The sequence below is a fragment of the Mesocricetus auratus genome, unplaced genomic scaffold, assembly GCF_017639785.1.
Source record: "Mesocricetus auratus isolate SY011 unplaced genomic scaffold, BCM_Maur_2.0 Super-Scaffold_100007, whole genome shotgun sequence".
Taxonomy (NCBI): domain Eukaryota; kingdom Metazoa; phylum Chordata; class Mammalia; order Rodentia; family Cricetidae; genus Mesocricetus; species Mesocricetus auratus.
In genome coordinates, this window is record NW_024429191.1 from 10,659,368 (window position 1) to 10,679,786 (window position 20,419).

At 50.4% G+C, this 20,419-nt stretch overlaps 3 protein-coding genes across 4 annotated transcripts in view; 1 reads left to right on the top strand and 2 right to left on the bottom strand.

The window, feature by feature from the left end:
• The first annotated feature begins 82 nt into the window (after positions 1-82).
• Positions 83-1,876, top strand: Mettl26 (methyltransferase like 26). 2 transcript variants are annotated; one of them, XM_040748369.1, is made up of 6 exons: positions 83-553; positions 799-961; positions 1,048-1,107; positions 1,312-1,379; positions 1,478-1,556; positions 1,611-1,876. In XM_040748369.1, exons 1-6 carry the CDS (start codon positions 357-359, stop codon positions 1,734-1,736), a joined length of 693 nt encoding a protein of 230 aa, XP_040604303.1. In that variant the 5' UTR covers positions 83-356; the 3' UTR covers positions 1,737-1,876. The 2 variants fall into 2 exon arrangements, with proteins under 2 accessions (XP_040604303.1, XP_005081617.1); XM_005081560.4 differs by having other exon boundaries at positions 92-553; positions 1,627-1,876.
• Positions 1,877-2,116: 240 nt separating this feature from the next.
• On the bottom strand, positions 2,117-6,661 carry Wfikkn1 (WAP, follistatin/kazal, immunoglobulin, kunitz and netrin domain containing 1). Its single transcript, XM_005081559.4, has 2 exons — positions 4,325-6,661; positions 2,117-3,657 (listed from the first exon to the last, which is right to left on the bottom strand). The coding sequence occupies exons 1-2, from the start codon at positions 4,502-4,504 to the stop codon at positions 2,179-2,181; spliced, it is 1,659 nt and encodes a 552-aa protein (XP_005081616.2). The 5' UTR covers positions 4,505-6,661; the 3' UTR covers positions 2,117-2,178.
• Positions 6,662-6,804: 143 nt separating this feature from the next.
• Positions 6,805-20,419, bottom strand: part of Rab40c (RAB40C, member RAS oncogene family) — a 29,196-nt gene continuing 15,581 nt past the window's right edge. The window contains exons 3-7 of the mRNA XM_040748368.1: positions 18,345-18,405; positions 18,049-18,109; positions 10,031-10,108; positions 9,531-9,753; positions 6,805-8,628 (exon numbers count right to left, since the gene is read on the bottom strand). Coding sequence (XP_040604302.1) covers positions 8,348-8,628; positions 9,531-9,753; positions 10,031-10,108; positions 18,049-18,109; positions 18,345-18,405 — 704 coding nt within the window. The 3' untranslated portion in view covers positions 6,805-8,347. The remainder of the gene's footprint in view (positions 8,629-9,530; positions 9,754-10,030; positions 10,109-18,048; positions 18,110-18,344; positions 18,406-20,419) is intronic.

Here is a 20,419-nt window from a genome sequence, read left to right on the forward strand (position 1 = left end):
ATTCTTCATAAAAAGGTGTGGCGCAAACGTAACAAACTTTCAGTGTGACAAACACACTGAAAACACTGGCGTAAACGAGGTGCTGGAGCTTAGAGACTCTAGTAAACCACAGCCTCTACTCGATCCTTGATACCTACAGCCAAGCCCAGCCGCTGGACCATCTCCGGCCGGTGCGGACCCATTAAGGAGTTGAGCGGTCTCCTGACAGTTACCCTGCAGCCGCACCTCCTCACCCCACCCCCACCCGCGTCCCCGTCCGTAGGACCACAACTCCCGTAGTGCCCCGCGCAGGAGCTGAATTACAGCTCCCGTCATGCGCCGCGCACATTCCTAGCTGGGCTGGCAGTACCGCTGCGATGATGGTGGCCGCGGCTGCCGAGCGAAACAAGGAGCCCATCCTGTGCGTGCTCCGCCAGTATGTGGATCCTGCCCAGCGTGGCGTTCGCGTGCTCGAGGTGGCCTCGGGCTCCGGTCAGCATGCCGCGCACTTTGCGCAGGCTTTCCCTCATGCCGAGTGGCAGCCGTCGGACGTGGACCAGCGCTGCCTGGACAGGTGCGGCGGCGTGGTGTCTCCCAATTGCGGTGGCGTGGGGCTGAGCTAGCTGCGGGGCTGGCGGAAGGGAAGACAAGGAGGGACCAGGTCTGGGTGGTGGCCTGAGGAAGTGGAAGCGAACAGCTCCAGGGCCGACAAAGCTACCCACTGAACGCTCCTATGGACTTAGCCTGCGAGCCATGGGGGGTGGGGGGGGGGGTGGGGATGGCGCTGGGTGACCCTCGCCCATGCGCTGCCCTCCACAGCATTGCCGCCGCCACTCAAGGCCAAGGGTTGTCCAATGTGAAGGCCCCGCTGTACCTGGACGTTACCTGGGAGTGGGAGCGATGGGGCGGGATACCGCCGCGATCGCTGGACCTGTTGCTCTGTATCAATATGATCCACATCAGCCCCCTGAACTGCACTGAGGTGAGGACCACTGTGGAGCACAGCTTTCATGTTGCAGATAGGGAGGCTTGAGTCTCAAGCAGCTTTCCCTGCATCCTTCTCTTCAGGGGCTCTTCAAAGCAGCAGGACAGCTGCTTAAAACCAAGGCTGTACTGATCACCTATGGGGTGAGTGACGGGCCCTACCTTATGAGGTCCCTAGAAGCCTCAGGTGTTTCCCAATCTCTCGTTGCCCGGAGGCTGGGTCCTTGCCCTTTTCTTTCTTGGGAGCAGAAAGAGGGTGTTCTTTGCATATTCTGGATCCCAGTCTGCAAATCAGTCCCGTGGGAACAACTGACCTTGGGCCTATGGGCTGTCTCCTTGTTCCCACAGCCCTTTGCAGTCAATGGGAAGATCTCTCCCCAGAGCAACGTGGACTTTGACCTGACCCTCAGATGCAGGTCAGACCTGGGTGAGAGGAGGCTTGGCTCAGAGAGCAGGTGGCCTGTATGATGCCCTCAATTCTGCAAGTAACCTCTACCTCCCTCCCTGACTGCAGGAATCCAGAGTGGGGCCTTCGTGACACAGCCCTCCTGGAAGAACTGGGCCAGGCCAGTGGCTTGGTCCTGGAGAGGATGGTAGGTAGGGCATTGTGGGCTGGGCGTTCTCCCTGTGACTAAGGGCCACCCCAGCAATGCCTTTTTCCAGGTGGACATGCCGGCCAACAACAAGTGCCTGATTTTCCGGAAAGAATAGCCTATTTCCTACCTCCCATGTGCCTGCATCTCTGTCAAGGGATCTGCCATGGTACAAACTAGACTTCAGCGCCTCCCTCACTGAGTCACTTCTTGGGATAAATTAGCCCCTCCTAGTCTGGTGGCCACAGGGCTTCAAAGAACCTGGGTCCAGTGGGCCTTGAAATAAAGCCTTTCCAGCCCACTGTGGGGCATCTATATCACACTGCTGGCTGGGAATACCTGGGGGAAGGCATAGGGGGGTGGCTGAAGCAGGATTGAGCCGGCTTTCTTCCTATGACCCTGGAGAGAAACTTGTAGGTCTGTAGGAGGGCACCGAAGAGTGACTTGGTGCTGCTTGGCTACCTCAGGCAGAAACTGGACCTCCATCTACCCACAGGACTCCAACTAAATAGCCAGTGGTGATAGGGGGCTGCAGTTAGGAGGGAGCCAGAGGCTATGACTACCACAGGTACAGACATTTATTCAGCAGGAAGGTGGGCAGGAATGGGGATTATGGATAAAGTTAGTCTTGGAAGCGGTTGAGCAGCTCACAAGCCTTCTTCTCAAGCAGCTCTGCAATCTTCTTGACTCGCTTCTCACTGGCAGCGCGAACGTAGCTGTTGGCATCCAAAATGGCCACACCTTCACGAACTTCACCCATGATGACCAGTGGCCCATCACCAGCTGTCACATTGGGGCATGGGCAGGCCCAGTCCATGCCACTCAATGTCACCTCCAGGTATTTGGTGCCCAAGAACTTGAGGCCCATCTTGTCATCTTTCAGCACGTCATCTAAGGCCACACGAGCAATACCACCTGCAGCCTCGGGCTCCTCCAGTACTTCTGTGAGTCGACCCACAATGGCAAAATCACTTCGGCACAAGCTCAGAGCCAGCTTGCTCTTGAGGCGGCAGGCACGACAGGGTGGCGTGCGTGGTACCGGGCAAGCATCTTCACAGCTCTCCCGGCTCTCAAAGTTATTGCTATTGCCTTCACAGCCACTGTATACGAAGGGGTGGCACTGTTGCAGCAGTGGGCTGTAGGCCCAGCGTGGCTCCCAGCCCTGACAGGGACCCTGGACTGCAGGCAGTGCACAGGCGTCCCCAGGGCCACGGACACAGGCCTGTTGGCATGCCTCATAGGTCTCGAAGCCCCGGGCAGCCCCGTCACACTTGAGGGCTGGGAAGGTCATGCAGCTGCCTCGCTGTGGGTCAAAGCGCCAAAGGACATGATGAGGGGTGGGGGGCCCTACGCAGGCCTGTGTGTCAGGCTGGCACTCAGCCAGGGCCAGGACACCTGGGTCCCTGTCCTGAGTGTTTGCTCGCTGCAAAACAGAGAGGGGGAAGTCAGCCCGTAGCAGGCCAGCCGCATTGCGTGCAGTGCAGGTATACAGGCCTGCATCATCCAGCTGGGCATTGTAGAGCACTAGCTGCCCAATACTGGTGACAACCATGTTGCCATACATCTGGTCAGGGCGCATGATCAGGTTTTCCCGTTGATGGCTCTGCTTCTCCCAGGTCACAGCAGGTGGCGGGCGGCCGCTAACATCACAGTGGAGGCTGGCTGTTCCCCCGACATGTACTGCCTGTGGTGAGGGGCTGTTGTACAGGGCAGGTGGCATGGGTGCAGCCCCAGGGGTTGGTCGAGCAGTTGTCTCAGGTGGCCCTGGGCTGCTGGGCGGCCAGCTGAGAATGTGCTTGCAGGGTACAACATGCAGGTGGAGACCCCGCAGGCAGGCCTCCGCATCCATATAGCAGCGGTTGTAATAGGTGAGGCCGTCAGAAGCGCAAGTGAAGCTGGGTTCTTTCTCACAGCGGTCACGGCAGCGGCAAACTGGCTGCCCGTCCCAGATGTCACAGTCAGAACCCTGCTGTGGGCACTGGAAGCCTTCACAGGAGGCCACTGTCTCAGGTACAGCTGGGCCACCACTGGGGAAGCGGGCTGCCACACAGCTCTGCAGCCCACACACATTGGTGCAGCACTTCTCAGATGCCAAACAGTCCTGAGGGACAGGGACAGTTTAGTGGAGCCCTGACCCCTTCCCAGCCGTGCCCATGCACTCTCTACCCTGGGAGAAATGGCTGCCTATCCCAAAGCTTGCTTCCCTATGGAAAATGGTGGCAGTGCTTTCTGAACAGTATGAGCAGCAAGGCCATACTGTGTGTTACCTTATTCAACCCCCTCCCCCCCAAAAGGGCCTCATTAGCACCCCACCCCCGCCCCCCTGCTGTGCAGATGGAGCAGTGTGCAAGCAGCTGCTCTGCCATCCGAGGGCACACCACTTAGGGAGCTCTTTGTCCCCTTCCCAGTCTGGGATAGAAGGAAAGGACCCTGGGCAGGGCAGGGTAGGGCAGGGCAGTACCATCTGCAGGGGTAGGTCAGAGGCCTGGGTCCACATGACTTAAAGTGGTGCTCAGGCAAGTTAGAGACAGAACTGCTGAGGATGAGTCAGTCCAGGGATTGGAGATATTCTGATTCTTCAGACAGGTGAGGGCAAGAAGGGGGTGGGGGCGGGGTGGTATCCTTGACCCTGTATGCAGGTCATGGCTCCACACCCAGGTGAGTTATGGAGAAACCTTGGAAAGTAGACTCCTAGGGTTGGGGTCTACTCCCCCCACTGAGGAAAGAGCTGGGGTGGGCCCAGGGTCCCATGAGATGCCAGTGCTCACCTGGTCCCTGGTGCACTCACGCTCACAGGTGCTCTGGGCGTCCACCCACAGGTGGGGGCTGAGCTGGTTGGGGCACATGCCAGGGTGGCTTCCAGGCTCTGGCAGCAGGTTGGTCTCCGAGGTCAGATGGATGAGCCCGAAGACAAAGAGCAGAGGCAGGAGTGGCTGTGGAGCAGGCATGGGGACCACAGGGCCAGGGGGTGGGAGTGTGTGGCCACCAGCCACTCTTGGAGCCAGGACTCCCTACAGGCATCCACCTTATAGGGTCCCGGGCCTAGGATTGCTACCCCTGCCTCGAAGGACCCTGTTCTGTGACTCCCTCGGCCTCCACCCCCTAAAGGCTGGAGTCCACAGCTGATGCTCCTTTCTGGCAATGTGAGTAGGTATTCTGGGGCCTTTCAGAACCTGTCCACAAAGTACTGGCTGGCCCTCTCCCAACCACTGTGGGTGGCTCCCAGGCTCTGGTCACTATAGGACTGGGAATGGAAGAGGAGGGAGGGCTGGGGAGGGGCCAGAGGCCCTGAGGCTCAGAGCAACTGACCACTAGGGTCACCAAGGGGCGGAGAAGGACTGGCTAAATCAGGGAGGGGGACGCTGTAATCCGAGCCCCCACCTTTACAAACTGAAGCCCAGCAGGGATCAAAGTCTCCTTAAAGACCCTCCCACCCTCTACTCAGGGAGGAGGGGCAGGGCTGGTAGATTCCAGCTTTTGTCCTCAGCCAGTCTCCAGGCTTAGCTGACTCTAGCCTAGGTTTTCTCCAAAGGCTGCAAAGGATGGCACCTGTCACAAGTATAGGTAAGACACATCTTTAGCTGGCTAATGGTAGAGGTTCTGTTCTCTTTCAGGACCCTTCAAGTGTCACACTTGCCAGCAGGTTTTGGTATAGAATAAAAAAAAACCTGCTAAGGTACCTGGCATGGTGGTGCACACCTGTAATCTCAGCACTGAGGAGGGGGTGGTGGCAGGAGAATCCAGACTGAGGCCAACCCAGAGCTACATAGTAAATTCCAAGACAGCCTGGCTACATAAGGAGACATTGTTTCTAAAAAACAAAGACAAAAAGCAAACCCTGTCAGGCTTTGGCCATTTCACCAGGTGAGGGCACAACTCAGCAGGATTTAAACCTCCCAGACACACCTGTTTCTCTACAACAGGGCTCCTGGCTCCATACCCAGGCTACTTTGCCACTCAGCTCCTTCAAGTAGGCAAGGCAGGTACAAAATAAAATGGGTACCTTAGCCAGGTGGTGGTGATGTATGCCTTTAATCCCAGCACTTGGGAGGCAGAGGCAGGTGGATCTGTGAGTTCAAGGCCAGCCCGGTCTACAGAGTGAGTTCCAGGACACTCCAAAGCTACAGGAGAAACCCTGTCTCCAAAAAAGAAAACACAAGACAAGACAGTGCTATCTGGTCTGGGTGGAAACAGATGTTCCATGTGCACTGGCCAAAGAGTCTCATGGCAGTGACTGTGGTATACAATAAAAAAAAAGGGCAGAGAAGCTACCAAACTGACCACACACAAGGCTAGATATGTGGTTGTCTCTAGGGATAGCCAAGCACATCCTTCAAAGAGCAAGCATCCTAGATGTTGCTCAGGGATCTAAGTGCATTCGACTCTTGCTCCAACAACCCATCATGAGGGCTAGCATCCATTCTTTAACTGGACTAGAGGCTCCACCACTATGGGGGAGGGCAGGGAGATCAAAGCTGGTGGCAAGACAAAGGGCCTGCCTGGAATCTGCCTTTCCAAACCCTTTCTGTGGCTCCAGAGGTCCCCTGGGAGTGGTTTTCTCAGAGACAGGAAGGAAAAGTCTGTGTGACCCTTTGGCTGACCTTCTGACCCAGGAGGCAGGGTAATAAGAGCCTGGTCTGGCCAGAAGATCAAGAGATGGCTACCAGGCGCCAGTGCCTGCTGCCTTACAAAAGAGCTGTGGGTGAGCTCTGACTCCTGGTGATGAGGGGGCAGGGATGCTCCTGAGGAAAAGTGCAGGTGGTCCCTAAGCCAGAGGCCATGTTTAGAGTGAAGTGTACTGCCCCACTCAGCTTTGCCTTCCAGTGCATGACATAACCCTAGCTGAGCAGGGGCCTGCAGAACCCCATAATGTTTTCCTTCACAAGTTTCCAACTCCAGCTCCCACTTGCACATGTTCTTGAAACTGAGATGGTCTGCTGCGGGCTATGAGAAAGACTGTGAATAGTAAGGCTGTCTGCTGCTAGCCTGGCTGGGATCAGACCCCAAGAAACAGTGTGGCTTGTAACCAGGCCTGGCTACTTTGCAGCTGGGAATGTGAACCCAGTGGATGGATGGCTGCAGGTCACCAAGGTCAGCTGCAGGGGACAGTTAACAAAGCCTAGGATCATTCTGGCAGGCACAAAGCAGTGGCTACTGTGGCAGAGCACACTTCTAGACACCCTTCACCACCTCCAACAAACCACAGCCCAATGAAGTCAGACTGATGTTCACAAAGAAAGACAGGAGCTCACTGCTGAAGTACATTTACTGTACAAAGAAGTAAGAACAAAGAACCCAGGAATGGTGGAGTCCACAGCAGCAAGTGTAGTGTTGATGGTGTGCACGCAGGCCAATCCAGGTCCTCAAAGTCTACACCAATCTATTGACGATTCCAGAGAAAAGGTCTATCAACAGCGACAGGACTGGCGGGGAAAGGTGATGCTTGATTGCGTCCAGCCTCTGGGCCAGGTTTCAGACAGTTCCCACAACCACAGCCCTGTCCCTACAGGCATTAACCTAATCTCCCCGAACAGCTGGCGCTGTGTCTACCAGTGCCCTAGTAACACCCATGGCAAGATGGTCTTTAGGAAATGTGCACTAAGAAGGACCCTAGTAAGGGGTCATGGCTCCTGCTATGGCCAAAGCCCTGAGGGCAGGAGGTAGAGTTAAGCACCAGCGTGCCTGAGGGCTGTGTCAACAGGCAAAGACAGGGAAGCAGTCACACAGGACATCCACTGGGGACAACATCCCCACAGGGGTGAAGGCCGACTAGAGCAGACTGGGGTAGGAGGAGCATTGTGGAGGAATAGTCCATGGCTTCAGAAGTTGCTCCAGCTAGTGGGTCCCTAAGAAGGGCTTGATGTCCACCCCTATGGTTGAGGCTGCTGTTCCAGTAAGAAACAGGTTAAAAGATTCCAGTGACATGAACTTATAGGCAGAAGGGTCACAATAGGCAAGGAGCAGCTATGAAACACAGTCAAGGTTGATGAGTTCAAGCTGCTGGACACTGGGGTCCTGGGCCCTGTGTCCCATGCCCAGAGACCACTGGAGACCATGAAGCACTTAAGTCTACAGAAAGCTCTGCCCCAACCTGGAGATGCTGAGTATATAGTAAACATCACCCAAAAGTGCCAGGGCACAATGGGGAGGGATATAAGTGGGGTTCCCAGGTACAACCAACTTTTCTCCTAGGCTTCAGAAGCAGAAACCTTGTTTATGCCCAGCACACTGACCACCTTTGTCAGAAACGGAAGCTGGAGTCAAGACTGCTGCCTGAAGCATCTGGAGTACACGCTGGCCCCATCTGTTTCCCACTGGCCTCTGAGCAACATCAACACCCAGGAAGGGTATTTATAAATCCAAAGATCTGGCTTCAACACTGAAACCCTCCATCACTGCTTCATCCCTCCTTCCCTGACATCCTGAGCTTCCCCAACGGCTGATGTGGCTATGAGGGGCATTCAGGCTTCCCTGACAGCCCTTTAAAAATGTACAAAACAGGTAAAATGTTCTCCATATAAATAAGGGGAGCCAGGCTCACTCCCAGCCTGGAATCCAGAATTGGTTCAGACCTGGTCCCCATAGCACCAGCAGCCCTGCTGCCTGGTCTGTAGAGCATGTTTTCTCCTGCACGCCCCTCCCCTCCACTAGCTCAGATGTGGAGGAAAGCCTGGAGAGACCCAGGCAGAGTTGTGTAGCCAAGTCTTCCTGCACACAGCAGGGCCTAGTGCCTGGCCACGAGTGCTCCAGCATAAGCCCCGAGTCTGAACAGGCGGAACCCACGGGTCCCGCTAGGAGATCTTGCAGTTGCTCCGAGAGCAGTTCTGAGGTGGGCTCTGGGGAGGGCGGATGGACTTGGACCTCTTAAGGCTGTTGCCCTTGCTGCCACTGCCCCCGGCCCCACTTGCCAGGGAGTAGGAGCGGCCGTGCATCATGACAGCATTCATGCCATTGGCCATGGAAAAGGACTTGAGGTGGCTCTTGATGGTGACAGGTAGTGGGAGCTTGTCAATGAGGTGCACGGGGGTACAGGAGACAATGGCGCGGCAGCAGAGGTCCTGCAGGCTGAAAACTGTGAGGAGAGGGTAAGAAGAAGGGAACAGACAGGTAATGAGGTTTTGTGAGGGGACCTGTTAAGACATATATGGTCCTCAGACTACCTGTAAAGTCTGGCTGGGTCTTAAAACTTCAGGTGGCCTCACCAGCTCAGGGCTCCTGGATACCCCACTATCTGTCCACTGGGTAGTTCCTGCCTCCTGCTGCCTTAGAGCAGAAAACACTACAAAGTGCTGCAGGGAGAGATCAGTCTGGCCAGCTGCTCTATGAGACTGGAGGTGGGTGAAGAGGCAGAGTGACTTTGGAATGCAGCCCTTGCTATAGCTCTGGTTGGAGGTTAGCTCAGTCTTACCTGGCTACATTTGACAGAAGTCTTTGGCTCAGGAGAGGGATTTAGTTACCCTGTTCTCTGTGACTTCATCTTAGGGTGACATTGTGATCATCTTTGTGCCTAACAGTGGCCCTACTAGAAAGTACCCCAAGAATAAGGCCATCGTTAGGACAGTGATAGACACTGATGAGCTGCACATACTGCTTCTGTGACCACCAGCAGTGAAGGTGACTGTGCAGAGCTCTGCTCTCAAAGCATGGCAAAGGAAGAGATCACTTGTTGTAGGTCTGGGCAGGCAGCCCATGTGACTTCAGCTCTTCTTTTTTTCCCCTTTTCTTTTTTTGGGTTTTCAAGACAGGGTTTCTCTGTGCAGCTTTGTAGACCAGGCTGGCCTCGAACTCACAGAGATTCGCTTGCTTCTGCCTCCCGAGTGCTGGGATTAAAGGTGTGCGCCACCACTGCCCAGTCAACTGCAGCTCTTAAGAGACTACCTATACTCTGAATCTACAATTGATGCCTGCAGCTCCACCATCAGCCCCCATGACTCCACTAGTTAGCATCCCAGATGAACTAAGCCTCAGTCCCACCTCGATTGGGCCTCCAGATCTTCTCCATGCCATGTCGCATAAGCACGATACGAGAAAGCTCGGTGAAGGACTCAATGACGTTGAAGTTGCACAGGGGGCTGACTTCAAAGAAGGTCATGCAGTTCTTCTCTGCGTAGGCTCGGGCCTGCTCTGTTGGGACTTGCCGCTTGAAGGCCAGGTGCAGCCGGTTCCCAACCAGGATCCGGGGAACACCAGGTGCATGCTTAGGAGGGGTTCAGAACTCAACAGAGGCACAATCACATGCCACGCCACCCCCAGCCCTTGGCCATAGGCAGAGCTCCTAGTGTCTGCATTTTGCAATGAAGCAAGTTCAGGAAGGTCTGGTCAGAACCAGGTATACAGTGAAGTCTAGTTGTTTATTGCTGAACAACGCTCCCAGGGTAGGAAAAGACTACAGTGGGTGGGCAGCACTCCCAGGCATGCCCCAGTTACAGCTTGGTCCTATAGTCTCTCCTGGAGAGGCACAAACCCATGCCTACCTCATCAATTTCCTTGATCCACCGGTCAATGCCATCAAAGGACCAACGATTGGTGATGTCATACACCAGAAGGATTCCCTGTGAATTAGATAGATGGAGATTATCCACAGGCATGTCTGGGCCCATTCCCAGGAAAAGCTTGCTGGATAGGAGTAGTCCCAGTTTCTAGGGAGAGCTAGGAATATGGCTCAGAAGACTTTACAGATCATTACTAGCATGGCCATGACCTACAGATGGGGAAATACATCTGCCACCCAACAGAAGAGCGTCAGGGAGGAGACCTTCTGTGAGTTAAATTGGCCCATCCCATATACACCATCCTGCCCATTCCCTGAGAACACGACTGGGGCAGAATTGACTTTTTAACAATTGTTTAAATCCAGGCCAGTCGCAGGCATTACTCTGAAATCATTCAAAAGCCTTCACACACAGGTCTTAGCTTTGGTTGGGGGAGGGGTTGTGAAGAGTCACAGAACTCACTAGAGGACCAAGCATTCTGGAAGTCAGTCTATCAGCAAACTCCGCCCTAGGGGCACCTGGGGCTGAATGGAGGCAGCTCTGAGTTTTTCAACTCCAAACTTGTACAGCAGAATGTCAGTCACTCAAGGAGCAGTAGTCAGTGAGAACTGCCCCAGTCAGGCTAAGCAGGATTTGCTACAGGGCCTTTCTTGCTACATCCCTTAGAGACCAATTACTGGGAGCTCAGCTCTGGGTTGTCTCCATCTGCCTCAAACATCCCAGGGGGAGGGGGGGGCACCATCATGGACTCTCCAGCAGGGGCAATACTGAGCATACTGCCCACCACACAGGGTTAACACACTACAAACCTGCCTCTCATCCTATGAGTTTCAGCAATCTGAATCCACCCACTGAATCACCCACTCCTCTTCCTATAGGTTCTCATACATGGAGGTCAGAGAAGGGCAAAGATGGGAGGAGCAGGAGGAGAACTACTGCCCTTTCTGAAAAACTCAGGCTAGCCAAGTCCTACTGAGACAAAGGTACCCTTACCAGGAGGTGACTAACAGGCCTGCCTCAAGCAGGGCAGCAACCGGGAAGGAACTCCTCTAGCCTAGAGGGGGCCATACCTACCTTGAGGTCAGATACCACTGAGAGGAGCCAAACTGGATGGAATGGCCCGACCTCAAGAAGCCAGGTCAGTGGGTGAAAAATGTCAATTCGTTTTGCTTTCGAGACAGGGTTTCTCTGTATAATAGTCCTAGCTATCCTATAACTTGCTTTGTAGACCAGGTTGGCTTCAAACTCACTGAGATCCACCTACCTCTGCCTCCCAAGTGCTGGGATTAAAGGTGTGTGCCACCACCACCCAGCTGAAAAATGTTAATATTTATATAACAACTAAACATGGCAGAGATGGAGGCCCACATTTATAACCCTATCACTCATGAGACTGAGGCAGAGGAACTGCTGCAAACTCAAGGCCACTCTAGTTACTAGTCTAGATAGCTAGTTCCTGGCCAGTCAGAGATCCAAAGAAGACTCTGATTCAAAAACTGTGATGGCTTAAATGAAAATAGCCCCATAGGCTCATGTGCTTGCATGCTCAGCCCCCATGAGCTAATTAGGAAGGGTTAGGAGGGCTGTCCTTGCTGAAGGAGGTGAGTTGCTAGGAGTGGGTTTTGAGGTTTCAAAAGTTCACACTAGGCCCAGTGTCTGTCTGTCTCGCTCTTTCCGCCTGTCCACGGATCAGGACGTAAAGCTCCCAGATATTTCTGTAGCACCATGCCTGCCTGCATACTGCCATGCTCTTGCCATGATGATAATAATGAACTAAGCCTCTGAAACACATGCCTCCAATAAATGTATCCTTTAAAAAAAAAAAGCCGGCGTTGGTGGCGCATGCCTTTAATCCCAGCACTCGGGAGGCAGAGGCAGGCGGATCTCTGTGAGTTCGAGGCCTGGCTGGACCGATAGCCTCTGAAACAATACAGAGAAACCCTGTCTCGCAAAAACCAAAAAAAAAATTAATTAATTAATTAAAAAAAATTTTCTCCCAGCACTTGGGAGGCAGAGGAAGGTGGATCTCCGAGTTCAAGGCCAGCCTGGTCTATGAAGAAAGTTCCAGAGCAGCCAGGACTACACAGAGAGACCCTGTCTTGAAAAACAAAAAACAAACAAAAAAAGTGTTTTGTAATAAGAAGTTGCCTTGGTCATGGTATCTCTTCATAAAAGCTTAACAGTAACTAAGACCAAAAAAAAAAAAAAAAAAAAAAAACCCCAACAATTAACAACAAAGTTTCTACTCCCTTCCCAAATCAACAAATAAGCACATATATATCTAGGATGATGAACCTGTTGCTTGAGCACAAAGAAAACTCTCAACTGTTGCCGAGAGAGGCCAGACTTTGGAGGTCATTGTCACACCTATTGCATCACAGCTTCTGAGGATTATTCAAAGGTGTGCTAAAGACCACCCTTAAGAGACTCACCTCAGCATGCTTTAATAATGAAGGTTTTCTTTTTGAGGTTGTGAAGTGGGAGGGGGCAGCTAGAACATAGTTCAGTGGCATAGTTGTAGCGTAGAATACATGAAGCACTGGATTCTAACCCTGGCACAACAAAAGTAGGAGGGAGGAAAGGAGAGAGGGAGAAAATACCCAATGGTAAGGGTCTGCTAAGTGGTACAGCACACAGTTTGCAAAGCTCTGAATTCTATACAGACCATAGCAAAGGCAACAAAAGAAAAAGGTTCTAAGAAGTATAGTTGACAATGCCGGGCGTTGGTGGCGCACGCCTTTAATCCCAGCACTCGTGAGTTCGAGGCCAGCCTGGTCTACAAAGCAAGTTCCAGGACAGCCTTCAAAGCCACAGAGAAACCCTGTCTCGAAAAACCAAAAAAAAAAAAAAAAAAGAAGTATAGTTGACAATCATGGTAAACTGGGAAGTGGGAATGCAGATTCCCATAGCTATGCATGCTGACACTGAAAGACAGTACAAACAAAGGGCATGGCGTATGAGAAGTGTACACGAACACGAAACAGGTGATAGGAGGCTGGAGGCTTTTAATTTCCTGTTTATGTAGACTCTAACTTTTTGCCATACCCAGAATTTGTGTTATATTTAAAACAAGTGAGCAGACACAACCATCTTTAATAAGATCTGGTGCCCCCATCTGGCATGCAGGTGTACATACAGGAAGAACACATACATAATAAATCTTAAAACAAAAAAACAAAACAAAACAAAAAAAACAAGTGAACAGAAGGCCCACCTCCTGAGAGACAAGCTCTCGCCCTGGCTACCCCTCTTAGCCAAAACCACTCCCAGCTTTGCTCTCAGTCAGCCTCTTACTGGGACAGTGACGGCTGGAGTAGGGAAACTAGAGCTACTGTGGGTTTCCCAGAGAAAACCATCTGTGATAAACTGCAGGTAAGACAGCTGAGAACTGAAATGAAGTTCTTACTAGAACCAGCTCCAAAGTCACCAACTGTGTCTCAAAGAGAAAGTACAACACACAAAATGTCTTTTTCCTCCTCCTTCTCTCTTTTTTTCCAAGACAAGTTTCTCTGTAACAGTCCTGACTGTCCTGGAACTCACTCTGTAGACCAGGCTGTCCTGGAACTCACAGAGATCCGCCTGCCTCTACCTCCTGAGCGCTAGGATTAAAGGTGTGTGCCACCACTGGCTGGCTATATACACTGTTTTTGTTCACTTTATTATATAAGATATATATTGAGAAGTAGAACTAGGCCTAAGAGTAGGTTCCATACTGTTATAACTATTATTGCTGTTATTTTTGATACTATATAGCCTTGGCTGTCCTGGAACTCACTATGTAGACTAGGCTGGCCTCAAACTCAGAAAACCAGGCTCTGCCTCCCTATTGCTGGGATTATAGGTGTTCATTGTAGTGCCCATCATTTTACATAGGTGTTAGAAACTGAACTCAGATCTTTTTTTTTTAAAGATTTATTTATTTATTACATATACAGTGTTCTGCCTACATATCAGAAGAGGACACCAGATTGAATTGTAGATGGTTGTGAGCCACCATGTGGTTGCTGGGAATTGAACTCAGGACCTCTGGAAGAGCAGTCAGTGCTCGTAACTTCTGAGCCATCTCTCCACCCCTGAACTCAGGTCTTATGCCTGGTTGGCAAGCACTACTGACTGAGCCATCTCCCTACTCTTCAATTTATACATCAGAAAACATCTAAGTTGAGACAAAGTCATTGATGAGTTTTTGACAAAGAAATATACCCATCATACCTAGAGATGTACATGTGTGTGTATGGGGAGGAGTAGGGACTGCTGTAAGGTGTCTTCTTCAATCACTTTTTACCGTGTGTGGGGGGGGTAGGGAGAGAAGGCCTCTTACTGAACCTGGAGCTTGCCAATTTGGCTAGACTGACTGGCCACTAAGTTTCAGGGCTCTTGCTATCTCTGCCTCCCTAGCACTTGGAATACAGGTACATGTTACTGCACTTGGCTTTTAATATGGGTGCTGGGGATCCAAACTTGGGTCTTCAGGCTTGTATGGTAAATACTTCATGGACTGAATCATTTCCATAGCCCTCTAAAGTACCTTTCAAAAATAAAAATTGGAGTCAGCAGTGGTGGCTTTCATCCCGGCACTCAGGAGGCAGAGGCAGGTAGATCTCTGGGAGTTCCAGGACAGCCTGGTCTACAGAGCAAGTTACAGGACAGGCAGAGAAACCCTGCCTAAAAAAATGAAAAAGAATAATAATAAATGAATGAATGAACAAACAAACAAATAAATAAATAAATAAATAGTTGGGCATTTCATCTCACACTCAGGAGCAGCACTCAGAAGGTAGAGGCAGGCAGATCTCTGAGTTCCAGGCCAGCCCCATCTATCAAATTCCAGGCCAGCTATGGCTACACAATAAGACTCTGTCTTACTCTGTCTCAAAATAACAAACAAAAAAATACCCTGCAAATTATTTTTTTCAAGACAGGATTTCTCTGTGTAACAGCCCTAGCTTTTCTAGAATTAGCTCTGTAGAACAGGTTGGCCTTGAATTCACAGAGACCCTCCTGCCTCTGCCTCCCAAGTGCTGAGATTAAAGGCATGCATCACCACAGTCTGGATAAAACCCTAAAAATTAAGCTGGGTTTGTTGGCACATGTTTCTAAACGCAGTACTTGGGAGGCTGAGGTAGGAGAACTGCTTTGGGATCTAGGTCAGCTGATGTTACATAGTAAGACCCTGGAGGAGAGAGAGAAAAGAGAGGGAGAGGGGAGAGGGGAGAGGGAGAGGAGAGAAGAGAAGAGAAGAGAAGAGAAGAGAAGAGAAGAGAAGAGAAGAGAAGAGAAGAGAAGAGCAGAGAAGAGCAGAGCAGAGCAGAGCAGAGCAGAGCAGAGCAGAGCAGAGCAGAGCAGAGCACCTGTCATGGTTCAACATACCTGTTACCCTATCACCTAGAAGGTAGAGGTAGGAAGATCAGCTCAGGGCTAGCCTCAGATATGGCTTCTGCTGCCAAGCCTGACAACCTGAGCTTGATCTTGGCGATCCACATGGTAGAAGAGGACTGACTGCCAAAACTTGCCCTCTGACCTCCACTAATGTACATTCTTCTCAAATAAATAATAAATGTAAATAAATAAGCATTTAGTACATATAATGTATCTGTGTGCTTCAAACTCTACATGAACCTACCAGGTACCAAGTGGCATTCTAATGTCCTCCTCAGCAATGACCTATTCACGTGTATCCTTTACCACTTCTCAAAGAAACCCTTCCATATAAACAAACCCATTTCTGCCCTCAAAAGACATAGCACCCAACCACTTATTTCCTGTACTAATGGAATTAAACCCAAGCCCATCTGGACAGCATCTCCTGTTGGCACTGGTGTAGCCCCACCAGCAGATATTGTCAAGCTTGTCTTAGTACCTCCATATACCAAGCCAGGGGGACCCACTCTCTCCCAGGAGGCAGTACAGGACTACAGGGGTTAAGAGGCCACTTCAGGACTCAACCATAAAATCATTTGAGCTTGGCTACTGGTAAGGATTAAAGGGATTCAGCAGCAGCCACAGGACAGTGCTACATGTGACAAGTGACAAAAGCCAGTGAGTGCCTTTACTTGTGCTATGTGCAAGACCCAGACCCTGAGAGACCCAGAAGGCCTCTTTAGGTTGATAAAAGGTTAGAGAGGAGGAAAACAGGTCCTGTCAAGATGGTTTGTCAGGGCTGGACGGTGGTGGTGAATGTCTTTAATCCCAACGCTAAGGAGGCAGAAACTGGCCTCTCTGTGAGTTTGAGGTCAGCTTGGTCTACAGAGTGACTCTCAAGACAGGCAGAGAAACCCTGTCTCAAAAACCAAACCAAAACATGGCTTTTCAGGCCTGATAGTGGCACACACCTTTAATCTCAGCACTTAGGAGACAGAGGCAGGCCAATCTGTGAATTTGTGGCCAGCTTGATCTACAGAGAGTTGGATGGCCAGGGCTACACAGAGAAACCCTGTCTTGAAAAACCAAACCAGGCAGTGGTGGTGCACTCTCTGAGTTCAAGGCCAGACTGGTCTCTGGTCTGCAGAGTGAGTTCCAGGACAATCTGGTGTTTGTGTGTGTTCTCTCTTTTTCTCTCAATGCAAATAATAATGATAATAATAATAATCATGTAAAAGATATCCATCATTCCTCTCTTAAAAGAATAATGAGGCAGAGAGTAGTGGCTCATGTATGTAACTCCAGCAGTTGAAGGCTGGAGGAGGGTCCTGCAGAGTTTGAGGCCCACTTGGGCTACGCAGTATGAGACCCTGTCTCAAAAATCGGGGAGAGGAGTTGCGGAGATGTCTCAGTGTCTAGGAGCATTGACTGCTCTTCCAAAGGGTCCAGATTTGCTTCCCAGAAACTACATAGCAGCTCAGAAGCACCTGTAACTCCAGGCCTAGGGGATCTGAGGCCCTCTTCTAGCCTCCATTGCTACCAGACACCCATGTGGTACACCACCATACATGCAGGCAAAACACCCATACGCATAAAATTTACATATACATAAAAATATACATTGTTAAAAGAGAAGTGAAGAGGGGCCTGTAGAATTCATTCTTAGCCTAATGTTCCTTACTTTTTCATTTTTCTCTGAAAGTATCTAGACTTCAGAATATGCTTCTCCCCTCAGGGTTTGCCTCTTTGTTCCAAGGCTGTTTCTGTCTGTCTAAAAGGTAGAGTCTGAGCCTGGGGGTTGGCTCTCTGGCTCTCCCAGAAGTTTGGGATGCATCACAATGGAACTGAGCATCTACTCACACCCTCATGCAGAAAGCAGCAGCACAGGATCTAAAGCAGTTCTGTTTACACAGGTCTCAACTACTTCCCCATCCTCCAGTATCAGCATGATTAAAAACCAAACCAAACACAAACAAAAAGCATGCAGGGATCCCAGGGAACAGGGAATAGCTAGCCACACCTTGCAAGTACTGTGAGTGCATAGTGCTCTTCTATAGCCAAGACAAGATCCCCATAGCCTACTTCCTGTCCAGAGACTCAGCAGCAGCCCATCTTTAACATTTCCAATCTACCTTTGATACAGCCCAGGTCTCCTCCACATCCAGTCACACCCCTTAGGAGGTACACAACTCTGTGTGTGAGGGAGGTATTGGGGGGACCTCGACAGCTTGGAGAGGACATTGCAGTGGTTGTGCCAAGCTTAGGGCACATTGTGAGGTACCATGAGAACAGCAAGGGCTCACACAGGGACACTAAAGGTAGGTACAATAGAGACTTAGTTGCTTCCCACATAGGCAGTCTGGAAATGGAGGTTCCAAAGCTGAGCATCCTTCCTATACAGATGGGCTTTGGAGTCCTAATGTCTGGACATCAAAATACTTGGAAAAAGGGCTGAGGATGCAGCTCAGTATTGGAACCCCACCTATCATGCATAAGACCCAAGGCTCAGCCCCAGAGCTGTAAGAAAACAGAACACATCAAAGGAAATAAAGTACTTAGAGAACTGGCAGGATAGTGATCCAGGTTCAGAAAGAATCAGGAGAGCCACCCACTGAGCAACACAATGGTGCTGGTCTTACCTGTGCACCCCTCGAATAGGACCTGAAGATGGTGCAGAACCTGCCCTGGCCCGATGTATCCCTGAAACACATGGAAGGATCAGTAGCAGGTACAAGCAGTCCCAGTATGAAAGGTCAGTCCTGTCCTCTTTTTTTTTTTTTTTTTTTTGAGACAGAGTGTAGTTTTGACTGGAATTTGCTGCATAGAACAGGCTGGCCTTGAACTCATAAGGGTCTCTGTCTCCTGAGTACTGATTAGAATTAAAGGCAAGTGCACACCTGGTTTCCTTTCACGTCCTCATTAGATCACAACTCACCAGAGTTCCAGCTTGACACGCCGTCCATCCAGGAGGATGGTGGTAGTCTTATAGTCAATTCCTGTATAGAAGCAGAGAGTTGAGAGTGTCCATCAGCAACTGGCTTCACTGTGAGGTCCTCCTGCCCAAGTCTGTGTTGTAAAGCAGAAAAAAATACTTCCTCAAACCCCACAATGACCCCTGGGGAAACAGGGGCAGGAGGAGGGTGCTCGCTGCCCTTGCTTACGGCTCTCTCAGGGCACCTGCCTCGCTCACATTGTATACAGCCACGGGCAAGGCAGAAGCCCAGGTCAGAATGGGGCATCAGATACACTCAGGTCACACCAATCTCTCTAAAGGCGCTGGGCGCAGAACGCCTGGAGGAAATGGTTCATTTCCACTGTGACGTGTCCTTCCTGTAGATTCTACAGATGAACTCTCAAGGAATAACGCACTTCCTAATTCTTGTATTTATCACAGTTCTCAGGCACTGATGCATCACCAAGACGAAGGGATTTACTTACTTAGGTTTTGTTTGTTTTTTGAGACAGGGTAGCCTTGGCCATCCTGAACCTGTAGACCAGGCTGGCCTTGAAATTCAGAGATTTGCCTGCCTCTGCCTCTTGAGTGCTGGGATTAAAGGTGTGTGCCACCACTACCTAGCCACATAGGTTTTTAGAGACAGAGTCTTAAGATGTAGCCCAGGCTGGCCTTAGTCTCCCACCTAAGCACCTGAGGATTACAGATGAGAACTACCACACAGAACCAAAGTAATTTTTTAAAGTGTTGCTCCCCTACATAGAACTTATCCTTACTCTATCTTGAGGGTTTACTTTATGTTTTCACATTTTTATGAAAAAAAAATCAGCCCAACAGATGTTGGTGGCTGCAGGCAGCACTGGACACTTAATTTATATGAATCATTGGAGCCTTATCAGTTCCACCAGTGGTGCTCAAACCTTTTCTTTGGGGGTGGAGTGGCTTACTATGTAGCATAGGCTGATCCTGAACTTCTCTCTCATTTCCAGTTTAAACCTTAAAGACATCTTATTTTTCACATATAATACTTGTAAGTCAGGTGTAGTGACACACATCTCTAATTCACCACTGTGAGGTAGATGAAGGATCTAGAACCCAAGGTAACCTTTCTCTGCACAGTAAACTCAAGGCTACCTCACCTACAGAAAACTCTGTCTAAAGCTGAACAGTTTAACTTTGCTCCCAGAGGACTTGGAACTGGGCATTTAAAAATGCATAGGTACCACTTTCACAGAACGTGGTGCACATGAACATCTGCATACCCAGTGCACATCCTGGTGAGGGTACATTGATGTCTGTGTGCCTGTGTCCCTGTGCATCTCTATGTCTACCTTACAGTACAGCATCCCCTTCAGGCATCAGTAGCTCCTTCTGAGCCATCTTCTGCCTAGTGAACTAGTGATTACATCCAAACTTAGCTCTCATGCATTAAAGGACACTACAACAGTGTGAAAAATTGCAAAATACAGAAGAAAATATTTGCAAATTATAAATCTTATTAAGACTGAGAGTTCTATAAAGAAGTCCCTTTGGGGGGGGGTTTGAGACAGGGTTTCTCTGTATTGTTTTGGAGACTGTCCTGGAACTTGCTTTGTAAACCAGGCTGGCCTCGAACTCACAGAGATCAGCCTGCCTCTGCCTCCCGAGTGCTGGGATTAAAGGTGTGCGCCACCAACACCCGGCTATAAAGAAGTCCTTTAACTCAACAATAAAACTCAATTCAAAAATGGACAAAGCCCTATCCCTATAAAAGACATATATAGCAATGGTCAACAAACACAAGAAATTGTGTGGCATTATTGGCAGCTATTAGGAAAAGAAATTGCAATTCTGTACTAACCACTACATACTGGATTAGATGTCTAGACTCAAAACAGTGAAGTATAGAGAAACGGGACCTTTCTATTCTGCCAGGTGGGGGCGCTAATAAAGTAGTGATTGTACCAATGTACAAATATGTGCGGCTACTGAGCTGAGTACTTGACAAGTGTGGTTAAGACGTGGTGTTTTGAGACAGGGGTCTCTATGTAGTCTAGCTGGCCCTGGAACGTGTTATG